This window comes from Macaca thibetana, chromosome 4 (genome assembly GCF_024542745.1).
Source record: "Macaca thibetana thibetana isolate TM-01 chromosome 4, ASM2454274v1, whole genome shotgun sequence".
Classification (NCBI taxonomy): Eukaryota; Metazoa; Chordata; class Mammalia; order Primates; family Cercopithecidae; genus Macaca; species Macaca thibetana.
Window position 1 is genome coordinate 34,824,376 of NC_065581.1, and position 21,993 is coordinate 34,846,368.

Consider the following 21,993-nt stretch of genomic DNA (forward strand, 5'->3'; position numbering starts at 1 on the left):
GGGGAAGAGATGCCCTGGAAGTTAGGTGGGTCCCAGGGGGTAGCTGCACCCAGAATGGGGGCGGGGGTCCTGGTTCTGTGGATGGAGTAGGAGGAGGTCTGGCTGAAGGAGCCAAGCCCCATTTCCTGCCCCAACTCCACCTCTCTTTGTTTTCTCCCTCCCCTCTTTCTCCCCCTCACTCGCAATAAAAACATAATTATGGGGCTTTATAGAAAAAAAAGGCAAATTATGGTGACATGCTTTAATTATCTGCCGAGCAATGGCGGGCTGAATTACACAGGCAGGGCCTTGGAGGTTACCTAAAAATAAAGCAAGAAGCCTCATTAGATGCTAATTGCTGCTTTTGCCAACCGAAGTGAGATTCCGGTGCCGAGTGCCATTCAGTGCTGGGTTGGGGGTGGTGGTCTGAGCCCTGTGAGGCTCAGAGTGCCAAGGCCAAGCCTTGAGGGGCAGCCAGGATCATCCAGGGCAGGCAGGAGGACAGAAGGAGCCCTCAGTGCCAGGGGAGTGCCTCAGTCTCCCTTCCCTGTTCAGTGGGCACATGGAAACCTGGGATGGGAAGGGGGAGCTGTGGAGCCAGTGAGGGTGTCAGAAAGCGGGCTGCCCAGCCTTCTGCAGGGTCAGCATCTTCTCAGGGGCTCCCCAGGACCCCTTGGAGGGCCTGGACGCTGAGGCAGTGTGGGGGCAGCTGGCATGTGGCCCACTGAGACCTCTGTCCTGCCTGGCTCTATGCCTCTGCCTCCACGGCCTGAGAAAGAAGGATGGGAGGGGCAGACCATAAGACATTAGAGCTCAGAACAGCCCCTCAGAGGCCGAAGGGACCTGAGACTCTGCTCCTGAGGCTGGTCTCCCCAGGGTCCTAGGAGTTCCACAAAAGTGCCCTGTGCATCCAGCTGGCCTCAAAGTTCCTGGGTGTCTGCTCAGGCTGGCAGCAGCCCAGCCTTGGGCTTGAGCCCAGGCAAGCTCGAGTGGGCACTGTTGCTCCCTCCTGACTTCACAAACCCCAAAGTCTGGTGCCACACCTGGCCCACTTGACTGCACGGCCCATCTGCTGGGGAGCTTTTAAAATGTGCCTGTGCCCAGCCCTCCCCGCAGAAGTTCAGGTCCAGTGGTCTGGGGGGAGCCCAGCGTCTGTATTGTCTAGAAGTTGCCCTGCTGGTTAGAAAGTGTGCTGTGGGATGGGATGTCTGCTAGCCCAATCCTTTCGTTCAGACATTGAGGAGGCTGAGGCCGCAGGGGTGAGCACATACCCCCTGCACATAGCAAAGGTCTCTGGGGGCCGCTGGCTCCCTATCCAGGGTGCCAGGGACCCTGAACCTCCCCTCCATCTTGTTGAAATCTAACATTGTGAAGATTCTTAGCAGCTTTCTCTGGTCATTGATAATTGAGGATGAGAACAAAGGCGAGGAGCCAAGCCACCCGTGAAGGGCCAGGCATCCCTCCCACCACAGGCATCAGGGCAGGTCCCACCCAGCCCAGCTATGGGACCCAGTCCTGACTGCACTGGCCTGAGCCTTCTAGGTGATGGATCCAGGACCCCAGCAGTACCCACCCTCCCAACTGCTGCAGCAGGTCTAGCTGGCAAAAGTCTTGTTAGGGCCTGGTTCCTTTCTGTCCACCTCAGGCCCACAGAGCCCACCTCTGCACCCCAGGCTCAGATGCCCAAAGTCACACTCACCCAAGGCTTCCCTCCTCCACCCACCTCATTCTAACAGTCATTTTACTTTGGGACACAGTCTGCTGTATCTCCTCCATCACACTGGAAGCTCCCTGAGGGCAGGGCTATTTCTCCCCACCGGCAGGGGACTGGTAGGCCCTGAGGGCCCCTCCTGAGAGCCAAGGGGAGCCGAGGGGCAGCAGCTCCCTTGGAGAGGTGATTCTCCCGTTGGAACCTAGATGGGGGTCCCACAGATGTAGGGGGACCTAGGCAAGTCCTGGGCTGAGCATCAAACCCCTGCAGGCCCTGCCCTGGACCTAGCCTTGGACCTCAGAGCAGCAATCACTTCAGGAGGGGTGTAAGCCACAGAGCGGGCAGGGTGCCCAGGCTGGGGTGCTGCCAGAGTCATCCTGGGGGAGAGCTGGTTGTACCCTCTTCTGCATTCCCCATCCCTACCTCTCACCCCACCCCCACCCCCCCACTGCCCTGGAAGCTTTCGGCAGATACCCTTGATCTGGCAACCTAGTTCTGCCTGACCGGGCTGGAGCACTGGGTGGAATCCTTCCTGGGCAGAGGTCTTAGGAACCTTCTGCAAGATGATCAGTGAGGCGCTCCTTTCCTGTCTCCGTCCCTCACACAGACGCTTACTGAGCATCTACTAGGTGCTGCACACAGGTCCCAGGGAAGAAGAGATTTCCTACACACAGGTGTGTGAGATGCCCAGGCCAGAAGTAAGAGTGGGCTGATGGAGAAGACATGATACCTGGCATAATTCAGTGTCCCAGCCTCACCCCTACACACACCCTCATACCCTGTCCTTGCCTGGCCCCCTGCCCAGGGTTCCTCCAGTCCCTTCCACTGTGCTCCACAGTGCCGTCAGCTAGCCTGGAGGTGGGAGGGGGTGCAGGACCTGGGGGCGGGGCAGGGCAGGGGCGGGGCAGGAGGGGGAGGCACAGGCAGCCCGGGCTCCAGCTGCTGCCTATGGCCTCATTGTGTCGCTGGCTCTATAATTTACCCCAGCCAGAGCCCAGCCCCTAAGTGTTCCTGTTTCCCACCTCCCAACCTGCCAGGGAAGCCAGCTGCGGTGAACGCTCACCATGGGCCTGAGACAGGAATCCACACGAGCCACCGGGACCCAAACAGACGACCAGACACTCAAACAAGACAGACACGCATGTGCATGGACACGCTGGGCGTGCACACAGACACGCAGCCAACAAGCCACACGGCCATGCCTGTGCCGTGCACTTGTGGGCCCACGTGGACACATACAACACACTGATCTCCACAACAGACACACATCATCTTAGCACCCGAGCCTGGAGACAACAGAAGCAGGAAGGGATGGCTGTGAGTGCTGGCAGCCTCGGAAGTTAACTTCTCAAGAAGAGGACTTCCTGGCTGGAAGGAGAGAGGCGCAGGTTATGGGGGCGGGGATGGAAGGGCAGTCCCAGGTGTGAGGGGTGTGAGACAGAGGACAGGCAAGGCAGAAATGTTACCCTCCCAGGGCTGGGGACAGAGCATCCCCCCCTAACTAGGGGACTACTAGGTGCCGATTCCTGGAATTTCCTGCAATGTCCCTGCCCTTTACCTGGAAATCTGGCCCCTCCACAGCACACTAGATCCCAGCCCAGGGAACAGTCTCCACAGCCCCCAAGCCCTGGGTCTCCAGAGCCCATTTCCCGCTTCCCTCTAGGTCCAGGCCCTCCAGCTGCAGGCTGAGCCTGTGGTCCCATGGCAGGACCCTCAGTGGATGTGGAGCCCAGGTGCAAAACCAGGTGTTTATTTTTATTAGAAATGTTCTTGGTATAAAAACAATCATGCGCTACACATTGTCATCAATAACCATCACCAAACACCCAGGCACTGAACTCCGTGTGGTCGGCAGGAGGGGCAGGCGGGCAGGCGGGCAGGACACACGGCAGACGGGCGGGGCAGGCGGGCAGGCTGCGGGCCACAGGGACACACACAGAGGCCACCAGGAGGACGCAGCACTTGGCAACACACTCGAGATTTGTTTTTGTTTTGGCTTTTTTGTGTTTTGATTTTTTTTTCTTTTTTTCTCTTTTGCAACATGTAAGGTTTGGTGAGCTGGGGAAGGGTGGCAGGGAGAGGGGAGCAACGGCTGGACGAGAATGAAGCGGAGGAGAACAGGAAAGAAAATGGCAGAAAAGTGACACAGGTGGGACCCAAGAAAGCATGAGGAGCTGAGGACAAAGAGGATGAGGGAGAGGAGGCAGAGGCAAGAGCCAGAAAGGAGACACAGAAAAGGCCGAGAGCACAAGCAGCCGGGGACACCAGAGAGGCAAAAGGTGAAACAAAGAGATAAGAGAACAGAAAGACAGGGCTGGAGACAGACAGAGGGGTCGCCAACAGCACAAACAGAGACGAAGGGAGGGAAAGATCTAGCACTGGGGCCCACACGGCCTGAGCCCCTGTGGTTTGGGGCCGGGAGGGGCAATGGTCCAAGATGCAGGTTCTTGTGGTAGCCTGGCACTGCCCCGGCCCCTCGTGCTCCTGTCGCTCACCCAGCTTGCCCAGGCTGCCAGCAGTGACGGCCGGGGGCTCTGCTGTCCTCAGCACCAAGCCACATCCGTGGGTGCCCACGGGCAGGCAAGACATCAGCTGGGCCCTTGGGTGTGGCCCTGGCCCAACGCACCATCCACAGGGTCACGGCTCCTCCTGCTGCTCAGCTCCATGGCCTCGCTAGATTGCATGGTTGGTGTAAGTGACGTAAGTCTGTTTGGTGGCCAGCGCTGGAAGGAGAGAGACCAGGGGTACCCAGGAGTCAGGGGCTGCTTTTCTCAAACTCTCCTTCCACACGGGCATAACCCTGCACAAGAACCTACCATAGCTCCCCACCTCTCATGGCATCCAGTCCTGGGCTGAGCTATCAACATTGCCCCAAACTGCACCGGCCCCGCCTGGCCCATCCGCTTGCTTCTCCTGCTGTTCCCAGCTCCTCATCCAGGGACTGGGCCCATGTTTCGCACCTCCACGCCTTTGCCGGACTGGGCTGCTTGCCTGGAATGCCTTTCCTCTTCCCTTTTTACTCTAGAGATGACTCCTTCCTCCAGCATTCCCTCCCCAAACCCCACTCCCATGTGAGGGGCTCCCCAGCATGGGGCCCCTGCCACCTCCTAATTCTACCACACTTCAAAAGAAACCTTTTTTTATGACATCATATAACCTTAAAATATTATCAAAGGGAAGTCTTTCAGAAGTTCAACCACACGCAATTTGGATGCGCACATGTAAGGAATATACATTAAATTAGAACGGTGGCCTAGGGGAAGAGAGTGAGGAACAGGGATAGAGGAAATAAATAATGAAAACCAGAGTGGGGCCATGCATGGCTAGAAACTGAGGCATGCGATTGACTCAGCACTCTGCCCCACACCCAAGGAAACACAAGTCCCCCGGATCCCCAGGGCCCTCTGAGCATCCACCCCTTCTACTTCTCGGTGCCCCGTCTCCCTCAGTCTTGAGCCCCCCTTATCTGCCCCTGTCCCTCTGGCCCTTACTCCACCCTGGGACTGGGGTGGTACATCAGGGTATCTCCCATTCCTGTCCATAGCTGAGTGATGCCAGCAGCTCTCATGAGCAGTGTGAGTGTCCCCCACCCCTCCAGAGTGCAGACCCCACAGCAGCCTAGTGAGGCAGCCAATGAAGCATCACCCAACTTGACAGATGAGGAACTAAGGCCAGAGGGGTGAGGGGCCTGGCCAGACCCTTGGTTTTGTCCTGTTCAGCCAGGGTTTAGGCCCTCCCTCAGTGGCCTGGGAGCTGGCTCACTGGTGGTAATCAGGGCAGTATTGCTGCCTGGGGCAGGGGCTGATCCACGAGTGTGGAGAGAAGCAGTGGGTGGGAGAAACCAGCTGCCCTTTGTCCTAAAGCTGCCCTGACTATCGGTCGGGATCTGTTGGCTCAAAAAGGAGGCACATCTGCCAGACTCAGCCAGGGTCATCTGGAGAAGAGGAAACTGGGGGACAGGTGTGGTGGTCTGCAAATTGTCCCCCCAGTCCTCTCTCCCCTATTTCACTGGGCACATGACTCTGAAGGACTAGGTTTCCCAGCCTCCCTTGCAGCTAGGTGAGGCCTTACCTGACTGCGTTCTTCCTCATGAAATACACATGGAAGGACTGTGTGCAGCTCCCATGTCATTCAATTAAAATGGGTCTTTCCCCCATGCTTCTTCTCTTTTCCCTTCCATGAGCAGAACAACCATTGAGGTCATCTAGCCTCAATCTTCAGGGAGCCAATGGAGCAACAAGATGGAAAGATCCTGGGTCCCCACTCCCACCCACCCATGATGTCTTATTACGGCAGAGAGAAACAAACATCTGTCTGATTTGAGCTGCTCAGTTCTGGGACCTCTTTGTCACAGCAGTGTAACTGGAAGCCCACTAACACAGGCAGGAGTTCGGTGTCCAACTATCAGTCTATCACATGTGGAAGAAGCAAACTGGTTGGGGACGGGGTGAGCAGAGGGGTCCACCATGGGACTAGTAGGGAGGCATGAAGGTCAGAGTCCAGTTCAATTAAAGGAAGAACTTTCTCCTGGCCAGAGTTGAGTGGAGTCAGTGGCCTATGAGCTCCCTGTCAACAGAAAAATTCAAGCAGATGATGAAGAATCACTTAGCCGGATGGTGGTGGGCAAGTTTCAAAGTTTAGGTGCTACCTGGATAGCTGCCAATGGAAGAAAATGGTGCCACAACATCCAAAAAAAGAATAAGAACACAGCATGACACCTTACAGCTCATGAAGAATTCCCACCTTCACCTCTGAAAGGACCCATGACCTTCCAGGGTTCTGGATGACCAAGAGGGCAGAGGGCAGAGGGACCACAGGACAGGTCAAGGTCCGTTTCGGGGGGGCAGCATCCAGGAGGTGGCCTGGGATGGCAGGAGGTGTGAGAGGGAGATCAGCGCAGATCAGCACCCTGAGGGCAGGAACTGAGATTCTAGTTGCAGGGCGGCCTCACACTCTCTCTGAGCCTCAGGCAGCTCTTCCCCTTCTTTGCTGGGTCTCAGTTTCCCTGCCTGTAACTTCAGCAAGTGGTCTTTTTGCCTAAACTACTTCTCCTGAGGGGCTGCCAACTGCCCCCAACATCTTCACTCCATTCTATCCCCCATGGTCAGAAAACGCGCAGCAGTGGCTATGTGAATCACAGCAGGCCAGGCTGGTGAGAATCAACTTCCCAGGGCTCCGTCACCCCCTGGGGGAACTGATAAAACTCAGCTTCCAAGCCTGTAAAACCCAGCAGCTCCTGGTTCAGAGGTGAAAAAAACTCTCAGCAGCCACAACAAAATCTCCATTGACTGCAGGGGATGCAAGCCTGAGGGCAGCTGAGGGGCAGCAGTGGCAGCTGCAGACTAGAGAAAGTGTGGAGAGGAAGGACCGCAGGGCCTCTGCTCTCCTCTAATGCCCCACCTGTCTGCCCTAGAAAACCCAGCTCACAGGTTCCAGAAGCTGGGGAGCCCTTCACCCAAGCCTCAGTCTCACCATCTGGAAAACGGGAGCCGTGAGTCTGCCCAGGGCCCCCACGAGCTGACAGTGAGGCTCCAAGGGAAAGGCTCTGGCCAGAAGTCAGGAAACTTGGGGTCCAGTCCTGCCTGCAATGCTATGGGGGAATCTCGACACCTGCCATGTGGCCCTTCTAACAAACTGACCTTCTCAGAGCCGAGATTCTCTCATCTGTAAGATGGGGTGATAATAAACACCACGTGGGGTCAGCCAAGAGGTGAACAGAAACACTCTTTAAATCCTGCAGCATGCTAGGCAGAAGGACAGGGCTGGAATTACTCCAGCAGCGGGGACCGGATAGGGACAGCAACACCCCCGGCACACTCTCAGTATGAGGGGAAGGCCGAGGAATACGGGCCGAGGCCCTGAGCCCACCCGGTGCTGACCACAGGCCCTGGCTGCTGGTTTTCAGTTGCCGGAGGCGCAGATAACAATTAGCCAGGCAGTGCTAGGCGCCAGTTGACAGCCCCCATTTGTCGCCCCTTGTCTCCGCACCCAGTCTGCCTGCAATCAGGCCCCTGAATTATTTATTCTGTTGTTTGTTTAAAGATACGTAGCCTGCCAGTGACAGAGTGAAAAATGTCCCTGTTCCACAGGAGTGACACCTTTCCACTCCTCCTGCTCACACCCCCACCGTCCGGCTGCCCCCAGAATTAATCACCTGGCTCCTGCCTGGTGCCTCCATGGCCTCTGTTGTCACTGAGCTGAGAGACAATGGGGGCACAGGGTGCTGGCCACTGGCCTTCACATAGGAGGTAGGGAGAGGGGCTCCCTAACTTCCCTACCATGGAAGCCCCTAAGATTTTCAGGGGGGAGGATGCCAAGGCCTGCAGGGGGTCTGGTGACCACAGACCCCTCGGTCCCTCCCAACCCCAGAGCAGCTGGAATTGAGCCCCGTGGGGGCTGCTCCACAGCCTGGAGGCCCCCAGGCTCCTCTGGGCAGGAAGCAGGGACCTGGGGATACGGGGTCTCCCTCCCCAGGCCTCCACACCCCTCCTTCTCTGGCAGGAGTGGGTAATTGTCCCATGTTCCCAGGTGACTGGCTGGAGCAGAGGCAGAGGACCAGTACTGAGCCATCAGAGCTCTCTGTGAGGGCCCCACCCTTTATGGGGCCCTCTGCCCTGTCACAGCACCCACGGTGTCACCTTTTGAGGTCAGGGTGTCACCTCCAGGAGAGGCTAATACCCACTAACTCTCAGGAGCACTGGGGAAAAGCGCATCTGACAGACCTGCTCTTGCACGCAGCAGAGAGGGGGCCTGGAGGGAACGGGACCTGGGACCTGAGAAGGGAGGTCTCCACGGGAAGGAGGAAAACTGAAGCCGGGACGAGGTCCCCAGTCAGGCAGAAAGGCCTGGTCAGGGCTTCATCTGGGGTTTCTGGACATCCAGGTAGACATGGAAGGCCAAAGGTAGGAGTCCCATGGGCCCCTCTGTTCCTTCCCTGCTCTGTATGGGGGCCAGCATGACACCTGAAGGGAACCCCAGAGTCGTAGGTGGGGAGAAGCTGGTGTTCTATGGGGAGGAGGAGGACTGGAAAGAACCAGAGGTCACAGGGCAGGGAAAGGGAACACACAGGCATAAGGGGTGTTGATCAGAGAGGGGAGGGTGTCAGAAGCTGGTATACTCTCCAAAACAGGGGAGCACAGGCAGATCTCTGAGGAAGAGGGGAGTTGGCAAAGATGGTGGCACTGCTCTGTAACCAGCCCTGAAGGGACCTGTCCTGGCCAGCTCCAGACTGCAGGCCTGCCCCTCAGCCGCCGAGGTCCCTGCCTGGTGCCCTCCCCCACCACAAAGGATGACCCTCTCCTGCTGGGTCTCCTCAGACAGTCCCCCAGACAGGCGGCTACCTGAGCGCCGCTAGGCAGTTCTGTAGGTCCCTCTGCCTCACCCTGCCCTCACTCACCGGTCCTGGCCAGTTCATGTCCCGGATCCCTATTGCCCAGGTGCCTGCTAGGAGGTGGCCGAACAAAGCCAAGCTGGGTGTTACAGCTGCCCAGGGCCACTCCCACCCAACCAGGTTACCAAAGGGCCAGTGTGCAGGGCCCCTGGGACGACCCCTTCTCCCAGAAGGGCTGAAAGGGCACAGGTGGAGACCCGTGCCCCAGCACAGGGAAATCCTGGGGTTCCACTCACCCTCAGGGCCCAGGCGCCCCCTGGTGGCCTGCCTTGGGGTGGGGCACAGATGCCTGGAAGGGTGCTGCTAGGGCACAGGCTGGGGAAACCTTGAGGTTCTCTCCAGGCCACCAGGAGGGGCAGGACAGAACCGGCTCTAATGTAGTGCCTCAGGGCTCTCCCTGAGAGGCTGGCTTCCACCTGTAGCCTCAGGGTTCCCCCACCGCCTCTCCAGGATGGGGCATCGGGGTAGGGAGCGGCGGGGTGGGGCAGGAGCTCAGCCGACCTGCTGCAAAAGGAGCGGGGCCTGGGGCCCGAGGGGGCGGAACAGGACCAGGCACTCACCTGGGGCCTCGAGGTTCTCGCAGAGCTCGGACTTGGCCTCGCCGTTGGGCCGGAAGTTGCCCTTCTGAGTGAACTTGTTGGACATGGTGGCCGCCGTGACCACGGCTTTGAGGCTGCGCTTGCGCTTGGGCACGTTCTGCTCCGGGTGGAAGAGGATGATGTAGACCTTGGGCATGTAGAGCATTCCCAGGGATACCGAGGCGCTCAGACTCACCGAGACGGTCAGCGTCGTCGTCTGGATGTACAGCTGGCGGAGGGCAGGGCGGCATCAGAGCAGGCTCCACCCCGTGTGAGCCCTGACCTCCGCCAGTTCCCACCCAGAGACGCACCTGGGGACCCCACCCTGCATCCCGCTGCCTTCAGGCAGAAGGGAGTCGTGGCTTGGAGCTGGGACTGCAGACCAGGGTTTCTGCATTCAAATCTTGGCTCACTACTTCCAGCTGTGTGATATCGGACACGTCACATTCTCGTGCCTCAGTTTCCTCATGTATAATATGGGCATGATAATGATAGTCCTTACCACCTACAGCTGTTGTGAGAATTAAGTGACTTAATAAATGTTTTAAAAGTGTGGAAAACATCTGGCACATGGTAAGTGCCAATTCAGGTTACTGCTGTTATTTGCTATGTGGAGGAGGCGTGCCTGAGGAGAGGCTCTCAGGAGACCACAGCCGGCCCTTCTCAGGGCTGAGGGTGACAGGAGCACCCCTTGGTGCTTTGGAACAACACCCAGTGGCCACATCACAGCCCCTCAGACCAGGCCCCCATTCAATGACTGCCCCCCAATGGTCCCCAGTGCAGAGCACGGGATCCCTGGCACCCATCACGATACGGTGGTGGCAGCAGTCAGAGCTCATTTCATGCTCGTTCACCAGCACTAACGGTGACAGATGTTTAGCAAAATGAAAGCCCATTAATCTGGGTGTCGGATAATCCATTTTACAATAGTAGGGCCTTCCAGGCAGGGCTCGGCAATTCCCACTGTCCCTGTCTGGGATTCCCCTCCCTGCCTCTCCCTTCCTCCAGGTCCTCCAGGCCTCAGCCGCCCCTCTGAACCACCTCAGCCAAGGTGGGAGCAAAGGAGACCCAGGCTAGGCCTCCTGGGTCTGGGCACGAAGGAAGCAGGAAATGCTCTTCCCCAAATCTGCTTTCTGGGCCTGGGTCCTGCCCTGGTACGTGGCTGATGTTTCACCTCCTCCAGGAAGCCTCTCCTGACCCCCAACTCTATGGGCCCCCATGACACCCTTCGTTTCTTCTACCCAGACCGGCAGTGTGGACACAGGTCTGGAGTTGTTTCCTGAAGGCATAGGGGCCCTGGCCTCATCTGGCAGTACCCCCCGTGTAAGGACCAGGTTTTCCAGTTCTTATATTCCTCCCTGTCCCTTGCACACCCCTCCATAAATGCCTCATGACACTGGATGGGATGACCTTCCAGGGAAACCCAGCCACCCTGTCCTGGGTTTCCCACCTTTGGGAGAGGGACTGGAGAAGCTGTAGGGCCTAAAAGGAGAATCCTGCCCTTCTGTGGGCCTCAGTTTTTCCCTCAGTGTAATGGGATGAAAGCAGTTACCTCACCTAAACCATGAGGGTACCCCAAGCACAGACTGTGAAGCCATGTGGAACTTGCTTTTAGTGACTGCAGGCACTGAGGTGAAACTGAGGAGAAGAGACATGGGGGACACGGAGGCATGACCGGACAGCCATGATGTGCCCAAGCCAAGGCGCTGACACTCCTCAAAGTGCAGCCTCCAGGCTGGTGTGGCCCAGGTCAGGCAGAGCTCCAAGGGGAAGGAGGCCGAGCGCGGCCACTGGTTCAGGAAAATGTCACAGGCCCAGGGGAAATGAAAGCCTGTCCCCCAGTGAGCACGCGCCCCTCCAGACACAGACAGGCCTCCATCCTCAGACACCACTTAACTCTCACCCGTGGGCATGGAGCTCTCCTGGAGGGAAAGGTCATGACCAGCCGGCGGGGGCATGCTGGACACCTCTCCCGCCCGAGATGGGGCTGGTGGCCAGAGTGAGAGGGCAGGAACAGGCTCCAGAGCATTAAAACAGACGCTTGGGAATATCATAGAGTCTCGGGCTAATGGAGAAGAGGCTTGTCATCTGGGTCTTCACCATGGGACTGGGAGTTCCCTGGGGACAAGGTGTGTCTCCCTCTCCCTCATTACATCAGAGTTCCCTGAGGGCAGGGCTGGCTCTCCTCTCACACTAGGGGTTCTTGGGAATAGGGGTTGTGTTCCAGGTGAGACCCCCATCTTAGACCCTTTGCTCCTTGTTGATGGGTGGAGTGCAATTGGGCCCACATGGAGTTGGTGGGACCAGGAATAGAGGCCCTCCTCTGGGCAGAGGAACACTTGCAGGGGACACGGTTTTATGTTGAGGGTCAGTGTCCTGGGTTCCAGATTCTACTCTGCCCCAGCCCACTGTGGGATGTTAACAAGTTTCCTCCCCTCTTTGGGCACCAGACGCCCCTCCATGAACACAGGCAGGGCCAGCGCTGAGTGCACAACCTGTGCACTCACCCAGGGGCCTGTGCCTAGCTCTCGGTTTAAGGTCCTGCTGCCACCATATTGAATTGTGGATAATTTCTGAACAGTGGGCTCTGCGTTTCCATTTTGTGCTGGGCGCTGAAAATGATATAGTCAACTCTGAACACATGGGCACAGTCATTGGTGTTCTGTTCTATTTTGTTTTTCAGCCTAGGAGCCTTTCTGCAAACAAAATTCAAGGGCAATAAACAGAACAGAACCCTCCCTCCCAGCATGGGCCCTGGGGGCTCCTGTAGCCATCCCCAGCTGGGAGGTAGGCCCTGTACACAGCAGAAGCGGGGGCCCTGTACACCGCCAGTTCCGATCCTTGCCCCAGGGTGTGGAATTTGAGCCCCACCATGGGAACCTGCCTCTGGCTCAGACATTGTTTCTGGAGCCCTATTCTGTGAAGGCACACATGGCCACCAGGAGGTGGTAGCAGGTTAACCCTTATCAGAGAAACAGTGGTCTAGACCCCAGCAGGCACTCCTGAGGGGCTGAACCCAGGCACCAAGGTCTTAAAGGGAGGCAGAGTGAGAGGCGGCCTTCAGGCTACGATCTCCCCTCCTCTCTCACCCACCCGCCTCTTAGCCCGCTGGTGCCTGAACTCCCACCATCCCTGCTCCCCTGTGTGGATGGGCCCCCACTGCACTCCGTCCTCTGTGAGGAATCCTGCATTCAACCTCACTAGTCATGTGCTCCCCACAGTGAAGGAGCTTGTCTGAGCTGAGTTGGATGCAGGAGGGCAGAGGACACCTGGGGTAAGGAAAGGGCGCAGGAAGGAGCAGCTGTAGATGTGGATGATGAATTTCCTGCTTTCGTGCTAGGCCTGGGGGTACAGGGTTTGAGGGGCCCCGGTGGGGGCACCAAGGAGCTCTGCCTGCCTTGTGCTTCTGCAGGCTGACCCTGATAGGAACCAAGATCCTCCGAATCTGTACAAACCAGACAAATAAACTTCCCCACACCCTGATTGCCTCTGCAGCCACATCCCGCCCAAGCATGACTGAGCAGTAACCCCACGTAGTGGAGAAAGCCCGCTCAGTGTAATGCCAAATGGCTGCGGTGTTAAGCCCTGGAAATCCGGGCTAAGGCTGGGAAATCCAGCCGCCTGCTCACCAGAGCGGCACAGACAGCTTCACTCTGTGCCAGCACCTGAACCCTCAGGGAGTGTGCAAGTGCGTGTGTGCATACATGCATGCCTGCTCACACACACACATCAATATACACGTACATACCTGCATTGACACATACACCTGACCTCACAGCTGCACACTTACATCTGACTCAGCTGGGCTCACACACACACACACATACACCTTCACACATGGGCACATATACATAGACACAAATGTACTTACACACATCCACCTGCACACACTCACTAACATTTGCACTCACACATCTGCACACTCTGTGCACACTCCTGGGCACATATACTCAACCTACACATCCATACACACACCAGCAGCTACATACCCCTCAGCACACCCATCAACCCATCCCCACTCAATCTGCATGCACATGGGCACACACCCGTGCACACACACACCACACATGCACCACTGAGCATGTACATGCACAAAAAGGCACACACACATCTATACACACACACTTCTGCAGGCATACCACAACTCCTGACAACAGCCACACCCCGCTTGATCTACATGCAAACACACACACTTAGCAGCCAGACCTGCAGCTTGCACTGGGACATCTTGCAACTCGGCATGACATGGCCCAGACACAGCCCCGGGTTGCCTGAGTCTCTAAGAAGCCTGGTAGCCTGAACTGCAGGAACTTCAGAGCACATCTCCTCTGCCCCCTCCCATTCAGAGGCCCAGAGTGGGAGAGGTATATGTCCGATGTCCTGGGACACCAGGGAGAGAGCACCCAGTGTGAGGCCAGCCTGTCATATGACCTGGGACAAGTCCCTGTCCCTCTTTGGGCCTATGAACTGATCATCTCAGGGACTCCCTTCATCATCACGGCTGGCTGGGGGAGCCTCCTAAAAAGGCAGGAATCAGCGGCTGGTAGGTCACCTGGAGAGATTGCAAAGGGTAGGAAGGCTGAGTTGGGGGGCTGGGCTGCAACATCTGGAGACCAGAGGGCCTGATATCCTGGGATGACAGGGACCCCACTGGGGAGTGGGCTGCTGGAAGGCAGCCAGGGGAATTATGGCAAGGTGGAGGGAGGGGCTTAACCGTCAAGTGTGGGCCTCCCAGCCAGGTACCTTCACTCCCTGAGGAGGTGTGGGAAGGGGCCTCCTGGTATTGTTGAGGGTAATTTCTCAAGCTGCCAGCCTCCTGGGGTATGGGATGGCCTCCCCGCTGGCTCCACAGGCCCATGAGCACTGAGAGGCGTGAGGGTCTCTGCCTGCACCTGCACTCAGCAGGGAGGGCCTCCCACAGCAGGCCTGGTGGAGGCCAGAGACCCAGCTCACAGCACGGGTTGGGCGCCATGGCTGCATGGCGGCTGCTTGGCTCAGACATGCAAGGTGGGATCCCCCTGCTGAAGCAGATCTCAGATCTTAGGACACTCACTGCCAGCCCCAAGGTCTACCTCTTAGGGCCCCCCACAGGACCCCTATTGGAAGATGACCCTTGAGGAGCTGTTGGAAAAGAGGTAGGCACCTACCAAGGAGTCCCAGGGCGTGAGGTATCCCAGAGCTGCAGGGGGGAAGGGTGCGCTCAGGATGAGGGGGGTGCTCCTAAGTTAGACAAAGTGGGGTCAAGTCCAGCTGTGCCACCAAGGCAAGTCACTCCCCCTCTCTGTGCCCCTCTGTCCTCATCTGTAAGCAAGAGATGATGAGACCTCACCAGCTGCCATGGGGCCTAACAGCCGTTAGGTAAAGTGTCTCCACATGACAAGCACCCCATCCCATGGCAGCTTTGGCTGCTGCCTCACTGAAAACTAGGCATCCCTGGGAGTTCAGACTGGTGCTCACAGCTCCCCTCCTCTCCCCTCCTTTCCCTTCCCCTCCCCTCCCCTTCCCTCTCCTCTCTTTTCCTTTCCTTAGATGGAGTCTCACTCTGTCACCCAGGCTGGAGTGCAGTGTCGCAATCTCAGCTCACTGCAATCTCTGTCTCCCAAGTTCAAGCATTTCTCCTGCCTCAGCCTCCTGAATAGCCTGGACTACAAGCATAAGCCACCTTGTCTGGCTACTTTTTTGTATTTTTACTAGAGACAGGGTTTCACCATGTTGGTCAGGCTGGTCTCGAACTCCTGACCTCAGGTGATCCACCCGCCTCAGCCTCCCAAAGTGCTGGGATTACAGGCATGAGCCACCATGCCCAGCCATGGGCTCACAGCTTTAGATGCCAGCCTCAAGCTGACGACTCCTCAGATATGTCTCCAGCCCAGAACTTGCCCCTGAACTCCAGACTCCTATATTCAACCACTGACTTGGCAGCTGCATTTGGATGTCTAATGAACATCCCAAACTTAGCATGTCCAAAGGACCCCTTCTCCTGCCCCCTCACAGGCTCCTCTCATTGTCTTCTCTTCCTTAGCATGGGAAACTCCTTCCTTCCTGATTGCTCAGCCCTCAAAGCATGGTGTTCTCCTTGACTCTCTCCTGGTCTCCCACCCAATGCCATCCATTGGAAACCTGGCCAGCCAGTCTCCAGACAGGCCCAGACTCCCCCACTCCCCACTGCATCTACTGGGGACACCCTCACCTGCAGAGCATGACAGTGACCTTCTCACAGCTGCTCCTGGCAGCCAGGGGGTCCTTTTCAACCTACATCAGACAGCACCCTCACCTGCTCAGAAGCCTGCAGCAGCCTCTCTTCTCACTCGTGGTAAAAGCCAATGTTATCGCCACCATCTGGCCTGTCACCTCTCTGATCTCGTTCCCCACTCCTCTGGCTTCCTCAGCGCCACACTCCTTACACTGTATTAACTGTTTGTGCACCCATTGTGTCATGTGATTGTGACAATACCTGGAAGGACTGCAGGGAAAGGGACATGGCCCCAATTTACTGATGAAGAAACTGAGGCTAGGGAGGCCAACTGACTTGCCCAGATCCCACACTTATACATGGAGATCAGACCAAGACCTGGGGTCCTTGGTTCACCTTGACGCCCCTGCCTTCAGTGACTCCCAGTCCTTCAAGATAAAACCCCCGAGTCACTCAGCCAGCACCAGGACTGGGATGTGAGCCAAGCATACAGGTCTCTTGGGGTGTGCCCAGGTCCTCAGAACAGGCCAACAGGAGACAGAGGTAGCCACTCTGCAACTCCAGCCAAGGGAAGGAAAGGCCCTCTGCCAGCCCCTAGTCTTTGGGCTCCCAGGGCAGCTTGGGGCTGGGGAGAGGGGAAGGGTCCCATGGGGATCCTGTGAGGGAAAGATGGAGGAGGGAGAAGAGAGGAGTGAACCAAAAGGAAGACAGGGTTGAGTAGCGAGAGAGGTAAGAGAAAGGAGTCTAGAAAAGAATGAAGAGTGAAGGAGGGTATGGCATCCCAGGCTGATAGAGAGAGGAGGGGAAGGGGTGATGGCATCCCAGGTTAATAGAGAGAGGAGGGGAAGGGGTGAGAGAATAGGGGGAGGAAAGAAGGGAAGGAGATGGGGTAGGGGCAGCAGGGATGGAGAGACAGGGAGAGAGAGGAGGAGGGGAGAAGGAGAACAGGGGGAGGATGGAAAGAGGGAGTGAAGTGGGGCTGAAGGAGACAGAAAGAGAAGAGAAAAAAGGAGATACGAGACAGAGAGAAAGAGGGAGAGAGAAGAGGGAGAGGGGCATGAACAGAGAAAGAGGAAAGAAAACCCAGAACCCAGAGAGAAAACTTGCAACTGGGAGAGAAGTCAGAATGAGGCATGAAAGAAGGCATTTCTGGAGCAGGGGAGAGGCCAGCCAGCCTCAGGAGGCTGTCCCCTGCTCACTGCCCTCACCCACCCACTGTCCACCCCCGGCCCCCACCACTCACCTTGTCGGCCGACTGCGAGGTGCCAAAGAAGATGGGGATGAAAGCCAGCCAGACGATGCAGGTGGTGTACATGGTGAAGCCAATGGGCTTGGCCTCATTGAAGGTCTCAGGCACGCCGCGTGTCTTGATGGCATACACGGTGCATGTGACCATGAGCAGCATACTGTAGCCCAGAAGGCAGATGAGCGACAGGTCTGAGATGTCGCACTTGAGCACACCCCTGGCGAAGCGGGGGTCCAGCGTCCGCTGGTCCTGGAAGTCCACCACCGAGTGGGAGGGGTCCACCACAAACCACACGCAGATGCCCAGCAGCTGCAGCGAGATGAGGCTGAAGGTGATGGCCAGCTGCGAGGCGGGGCTGATGAAGCGTGGGGCACTGACTGAGCGCTTGCCCTGCTCGAAGATGCGGTAGATGCGGTTGGTCTTGGTGAGCAGGGCCGCGTAGCTGATGCTCATCCCTAGTCCCAGGAAGATTCGGCGCAGCGAGCAGGTGCCGAGGTCGGGCTCGGCAATCATGAGGAAGGTGGTGGCGTAGCACAGGAAGATGCCCGCCAGCAGCACGTAGCTCAGTTCACGGCCCGAGGCCTTGACGATGGGCGTGTCATTGTAGCGTACAAAGGTGATCACCACAAACAACGTGGCAGCGATGCCCACCACAGCCAGGAAGAGGGGCAGCACTGCCCAGGGTGAGTCCCACTCAAGCTTGATGATGGGGATGGGCCGGCAGCCCGTGCGGTTCTCCGTGGGCCGCATGTCGTAGGGACACGTCTTACAGGTGTAGCGGTCCACCTGGTACTGGTACCCTGTGCAAGGCTCGCAGTGCCAGCAGCAAGGCATGCCCTTCACTGTCTTCTTCCGCTCACCTGGCTGGCAGGGCAGGCTGCAGATGGAGCGGGGCAGCTGCTGCCCGCTCCCCGGCCAGTGCATCCGCTCTATCTGGCAATAACAGTACCGTAGAGCAGGCCTCAGAACACGCCACCCTGCACCTGGGACCATCCTACTGGGTGGTGGCACCTTGTAGCCCCACACTCAAATCACTCAGCTAGTTGGCTAAAAGTTCAGCTGCCCGGACCCCACAGGGACATACTGAATCTAACAGCTGGAGTTAAATAAGGTCTCTGGCATAACTCAGACATAATTGACCTACAGGGAATCCTGATTGAACCTGAAACTCTCAAGATTCATATGAAGAAACTGAGCCCAGAAAGCAGTAGTGACAACCTAGAGTCACAGGAAACAACAGTGGCAGAGCAGAGAGAACTCAGGAGTCCTGACTCCCCTAAGGCCTTGCTACTCAGTGGTCCCAGGGCAGCGGCAGCAGCCTCACCCAGGAGCTTGTTAGAAAGGCAAATTGCAGCGCCATCCCATACCTACTAACTCAGAATCTGTGTTGCAGCAAGACCCCCCAGCTGATTCCTGTGCACACCGGAGTGGAAGATGTGCTGCCCTATGGCCCAGCCCAAGGCACCTCTGCCAAACAGCACATGGAGTTGGATTCAGCAGGGAGCAACGAACAAAAGTTTAATCAGAGGGTGCTTAATGTGTGCTCAGGAGTTAGCATTTCTTTACATCTTGCTCTAAATTAGTGCTACGCACAGTTACATGTCCCTGAAGACACAATGGCTGTGAGCAACAGAGCCACATGAGTGTTGTCACACGCCACTGAATATGCTACAATATTCCGGAAAGTGAAAGTCCCAAAAGAGCCTCAGGCATCGGGCAAAGGGACGTGACTACACCTGGGAGCTGTATCCAAAGCAACTGTTCTAAATAAAGGATCTCTTAGGAAGAGCTCACTCTCAGAGCACAGCAAGCCTGACTAGACTGGTGCATTTGCACTGGGTGCTACCTCCTGATAAAGTGTAACCAGCTGGTAGAGGGGTTTGGGGAGGGCTTTAGAATAAAGGAAAAGGGGCCAGGCACAGTAGCTCAGGCCTGTAATCCCAGCACTTTGGGAGGGCAAGGCAGGTGGATCACGAGGTCAAGAGATCAAGACCAGCCTGGCCAACACAGTGATACCCCGTCTCTTCTGAAAATACAAAAATTAGCTGGGTGTGATGGCATGCACCTGTAATCCCAGCTACTTGGGAGGCTGAGGGAGGAGAATTGCTTGAACCCGGGAGGTGGAGGTTTCAGTGAGCCAAGATCACGCCACTGCACTCCAGCCTGGCGACAGAGCAAGATTCTGTCTCAAAATAAATAAATAAAATGTTAAAAAGTAAAAAAAAAGAATAAAGGAAAAGGATAAGGTGGGGTGGGTAGGGATGCCTCATGGCAAAGTAGGAAGAAAATCTCAAGGGAGAAGGTTGTCCTGTGGTTCTGGGCATGACAGGATGTGGATTATCTCAGAAGCCAAAGGGCACAGAGCAAGGACAAGTGCAACCTGTCCTGCAGGAATGTCGAGGTGGGACGGTCACTGTGCACTGCAGCTGCACAACTGCAGGGGAAAGACCCTTCCCCAGAGGACACAGGGTGATGATGAGTGTTCCGGAAAACTCTGTGGTTCCAATGGAAAGAGCAGTGACTGAGGTCAAGTCCTGGGATCACAGTTCTGTTGCTATCTGGCTGTGTGTCCTTGAGCAAATGGCTTCTCCTCTCTGAGCCTTTGTTTTCTCATCTGATCCAATGAAAGTAGATATGAAGCTACTTTGCCCTTTGTTACTTGGAGTCACCTCCATTTAGAAGTCATAATGGATACACTTTTTAATATTTCACGAGAATGTCAGCTCCATGAGGGCAGGGGCATTGTGTTAATTTCCCTGCTGTGTCTCCAGCCCTCAGCATAGGCTGACACATAGTAGAGGACCAGCAGGTCTCTGTGGAATCTATGAAAGAATAACCGAGCAGGCAAAAAGGTCCAGGGTACCAGTGACGCGAGGCCACCACACTCTCAGACCCTGGAGGAGGACAGTGGCCAGGTAGGTGGTTACAGCTACCTTGCCTGTTCTGTGGCCCTCACAGCACAGCCCAAACTGAGCCACTCACGGAGAAAGTGGGGAAGGTTGATGGTTAAAGTCCAACCCCATCTCCCTCCTCCCACCACCTCAGCTCTGTCCGGACCTTACAGGTGAGGAGATCTAAGAGGGCATTGTGAGTTGCATCAGAATGGACCATGAAGATGGTCTGGCCGGTGGAGGGGCCTTGTATTCCTGGGGAGGGGACTTTTAGGGGAAGGGCCCACTGCCACCCACACATGCCCAGTCCCTGCCTTCCACCTTCAGTTAGGACATCTGGAAAATAGGGATAACTGCCTGCTTCACAGAGCTGTCATCCTCACAGCAAGGCGATGTGTTTAGAGCAGCAGCTGGGACACAGCAGGTACTCAGTAAATGCTAGCTGCTGCCACTAATGAGTTCCAGTCCCCGGCCCCGGGGCTCTGCCCACTGCACCAAAACAAGACAGGCACATCGATTTGGTGTTGTCCCACTTTGCCAAGAGCTCCTCACACCCCATTGTGCCCATCTCTCTCCACTCAGCAATCCAAGGATCCTCATTTAGGAACAGGCTGTTCCTGCCACATAGTGTGGCCTTAGGAGAGTCCTTCTGCCTCCCCAGGGTTGGGTTTCCTGAGAGATTTCCTCTGACTTAGAAGATGGTTGGGCTAAATGAGATGCAGGCCAAGAGTGCTTTGAAGAGCAGAGCATGAGGGGTTCCTCGATGGAAGAGATTATGACAAGAGGAGACAGCGGGGCCTCAATGCAACACCCACAGGATCCCAGGACAAGGAGGGCGGAGGGCGGAGGCCAGATGAGGACCTGTCTCTGAGTCTCTCCAGTCTATCCGGGGGGTCACAGTGGCCCACCCCGGTTATGGCTCACCCCTTCCCCTTGCAAGGTACAGACCAAGTCCACAAGCACTTTGTTGGGGAACAAACCAAAGGTCCTTTCTCTCCAAAAACACTGCTCTGTTTCACTGCTGGGATACTGAGGGCCCGAAAGGGAAAGTCACCACATCCCTGGGACAGTCCATGAGCTAGGAAAGTGTGGCTAAGAGGACCTAGAAAAATGGCTGCCCTCTATCGTGCTTTGACGGGGCTGGGGAGCTGGCAACTGGCTCACTACTCACCAGTCAGTGCCACACATCCCACCATTTGACCTGGGTCGTTTGCCCTAAGACTTCCTCTTCTGTCCAAATGCAGCCCTCCTCTCCTCACCTTATTCCCCCATGCACCCCCATCGCCCCCCACCTGCCCACCCAAAAAGCCTTTGAGCCATTTGACCCTGGTGTGAATTCTTCGATCCAGAGTTCCCCCATCCCCTCCTCAGTGGGTAGCAGGCAAGAAGGCCCCAGGCTAAGGGAGGGGGCAGGGACCAGAATAGCAGCAGAACTCCGACTGCCCTGTCTTCCATTTCAGGGTGGGGGCCTCAGAACCGCTGAGGTCTGGGAGGGGGCACTGGGAAGGAAGCCCCAGCCTGGCAGCAGCAGTCCTGGAGGTCAGGGCTAATCAGCGGCAGCCTCCCCTTGGGCCCCCCCTCCCAGGGGCTGGAACTGCGTGAGTGACTCTCCACGCACTCCCTGCCCTCCCACTTACTCTAAGGTGCAGGTGGTCAGTCCAGGAGCCGATGACCTTGTACTCGGCAGAGTCATTGCGCAGCTGGTATTGGTAGATGTCATAGCGCCCAGGCGCATCTCCATTCTCATTGAAGGTCACAGGGTTCCCTGCGATGCCTGTAAAGGTGGGTGGGTATCTTTGCAGAGCCTTTACCCAGAGGCAGGGCGGATGATGAGCCTGGGGCAGAGACCTCTCTGACTCACCCCTTCATGGAACATCCGGGGAGATTTCACCTCTTGGAAACATCGGGAGAGGCCTCCCATTCCCACCCCACAGAGCCTAAGGGCCCCTCCCCTCGGGCATGGCCCAGGATACCCAGGGTCAGGCATGGTCCGCACCACGTCCCC

General features: G+C 56.8%; 2 protein-coding genes across 13 annotated transcripts in view; both read right to left on the minus strand.

The window, feature by feature from the left end:
* The window catches only part of LOC126952767 (ubiquinol-cytochrome-c reductase complex assembly factor 2), a 317,841-nt gene extending 306,966 nt beyond the window's left edge, over positions 1 to 10,875 (minus strand). Inside the window, exon 1 of one of the 7 annotated variants that reach the window (XM_050787729.1) lies at positions 10,872 to 10,875. The gene's annotated coding sequence lies outside the window, so the exon portion shown is untranslated. Of the gene's footprint in view, positions 1 to 2,130; positions 2,136 to 3,181; positions 3,187 to 4,156; positions 4,161 to 5,145; positions 5,150 to 6,759; positions 6,764 to 7,810; positions 7,815 to 10,871 lie in introns of those variants that run through there. The other 6 variants (XM_050787742.1, XM_050787744.1, XM_050787722.1 and 3 more) reach the window with 6 other exon arrangements.
* The window catches only part of GRM4 (glutamate metabotropic receptor 4), a 127,268-nt gene continuing 109,431 nt past the window's right edge, over positions 4,157 to 21,993 (minus strand). For 5 of the 6 annotated variants that reach the window (XM_050787586.1, XM_050787588.1, XM_050787585.1 and 2 more), the window contains 4 exons: positions 21,626 to 21,762; positions 17,095 to 18,030; positions 9,641 to 9,887; positions 4,157 to 4,413 (listed from right to left, as the gene is read on the minus strand). In XM_050787586.1, the coding sequence (XP_050643543.1) occupies positions 4,364 to 4,413; positions 9,641 to 9,887; positions 17,095 to 18,030; positions 21,626 to 21,762 (1,370 nt within the window). In that variant the 3' untranslated portion in view covers positions 4,157 to 4,363. The remainder of the gene's footprint in view (positions 4,414 to 9,640; positions 9,888 to 17,094; positions 18,031 to 21,625; positions 21,763 to 21,993) is intronic. The other variant, XM_050787589.1, reaches the window with a different exon arrangement.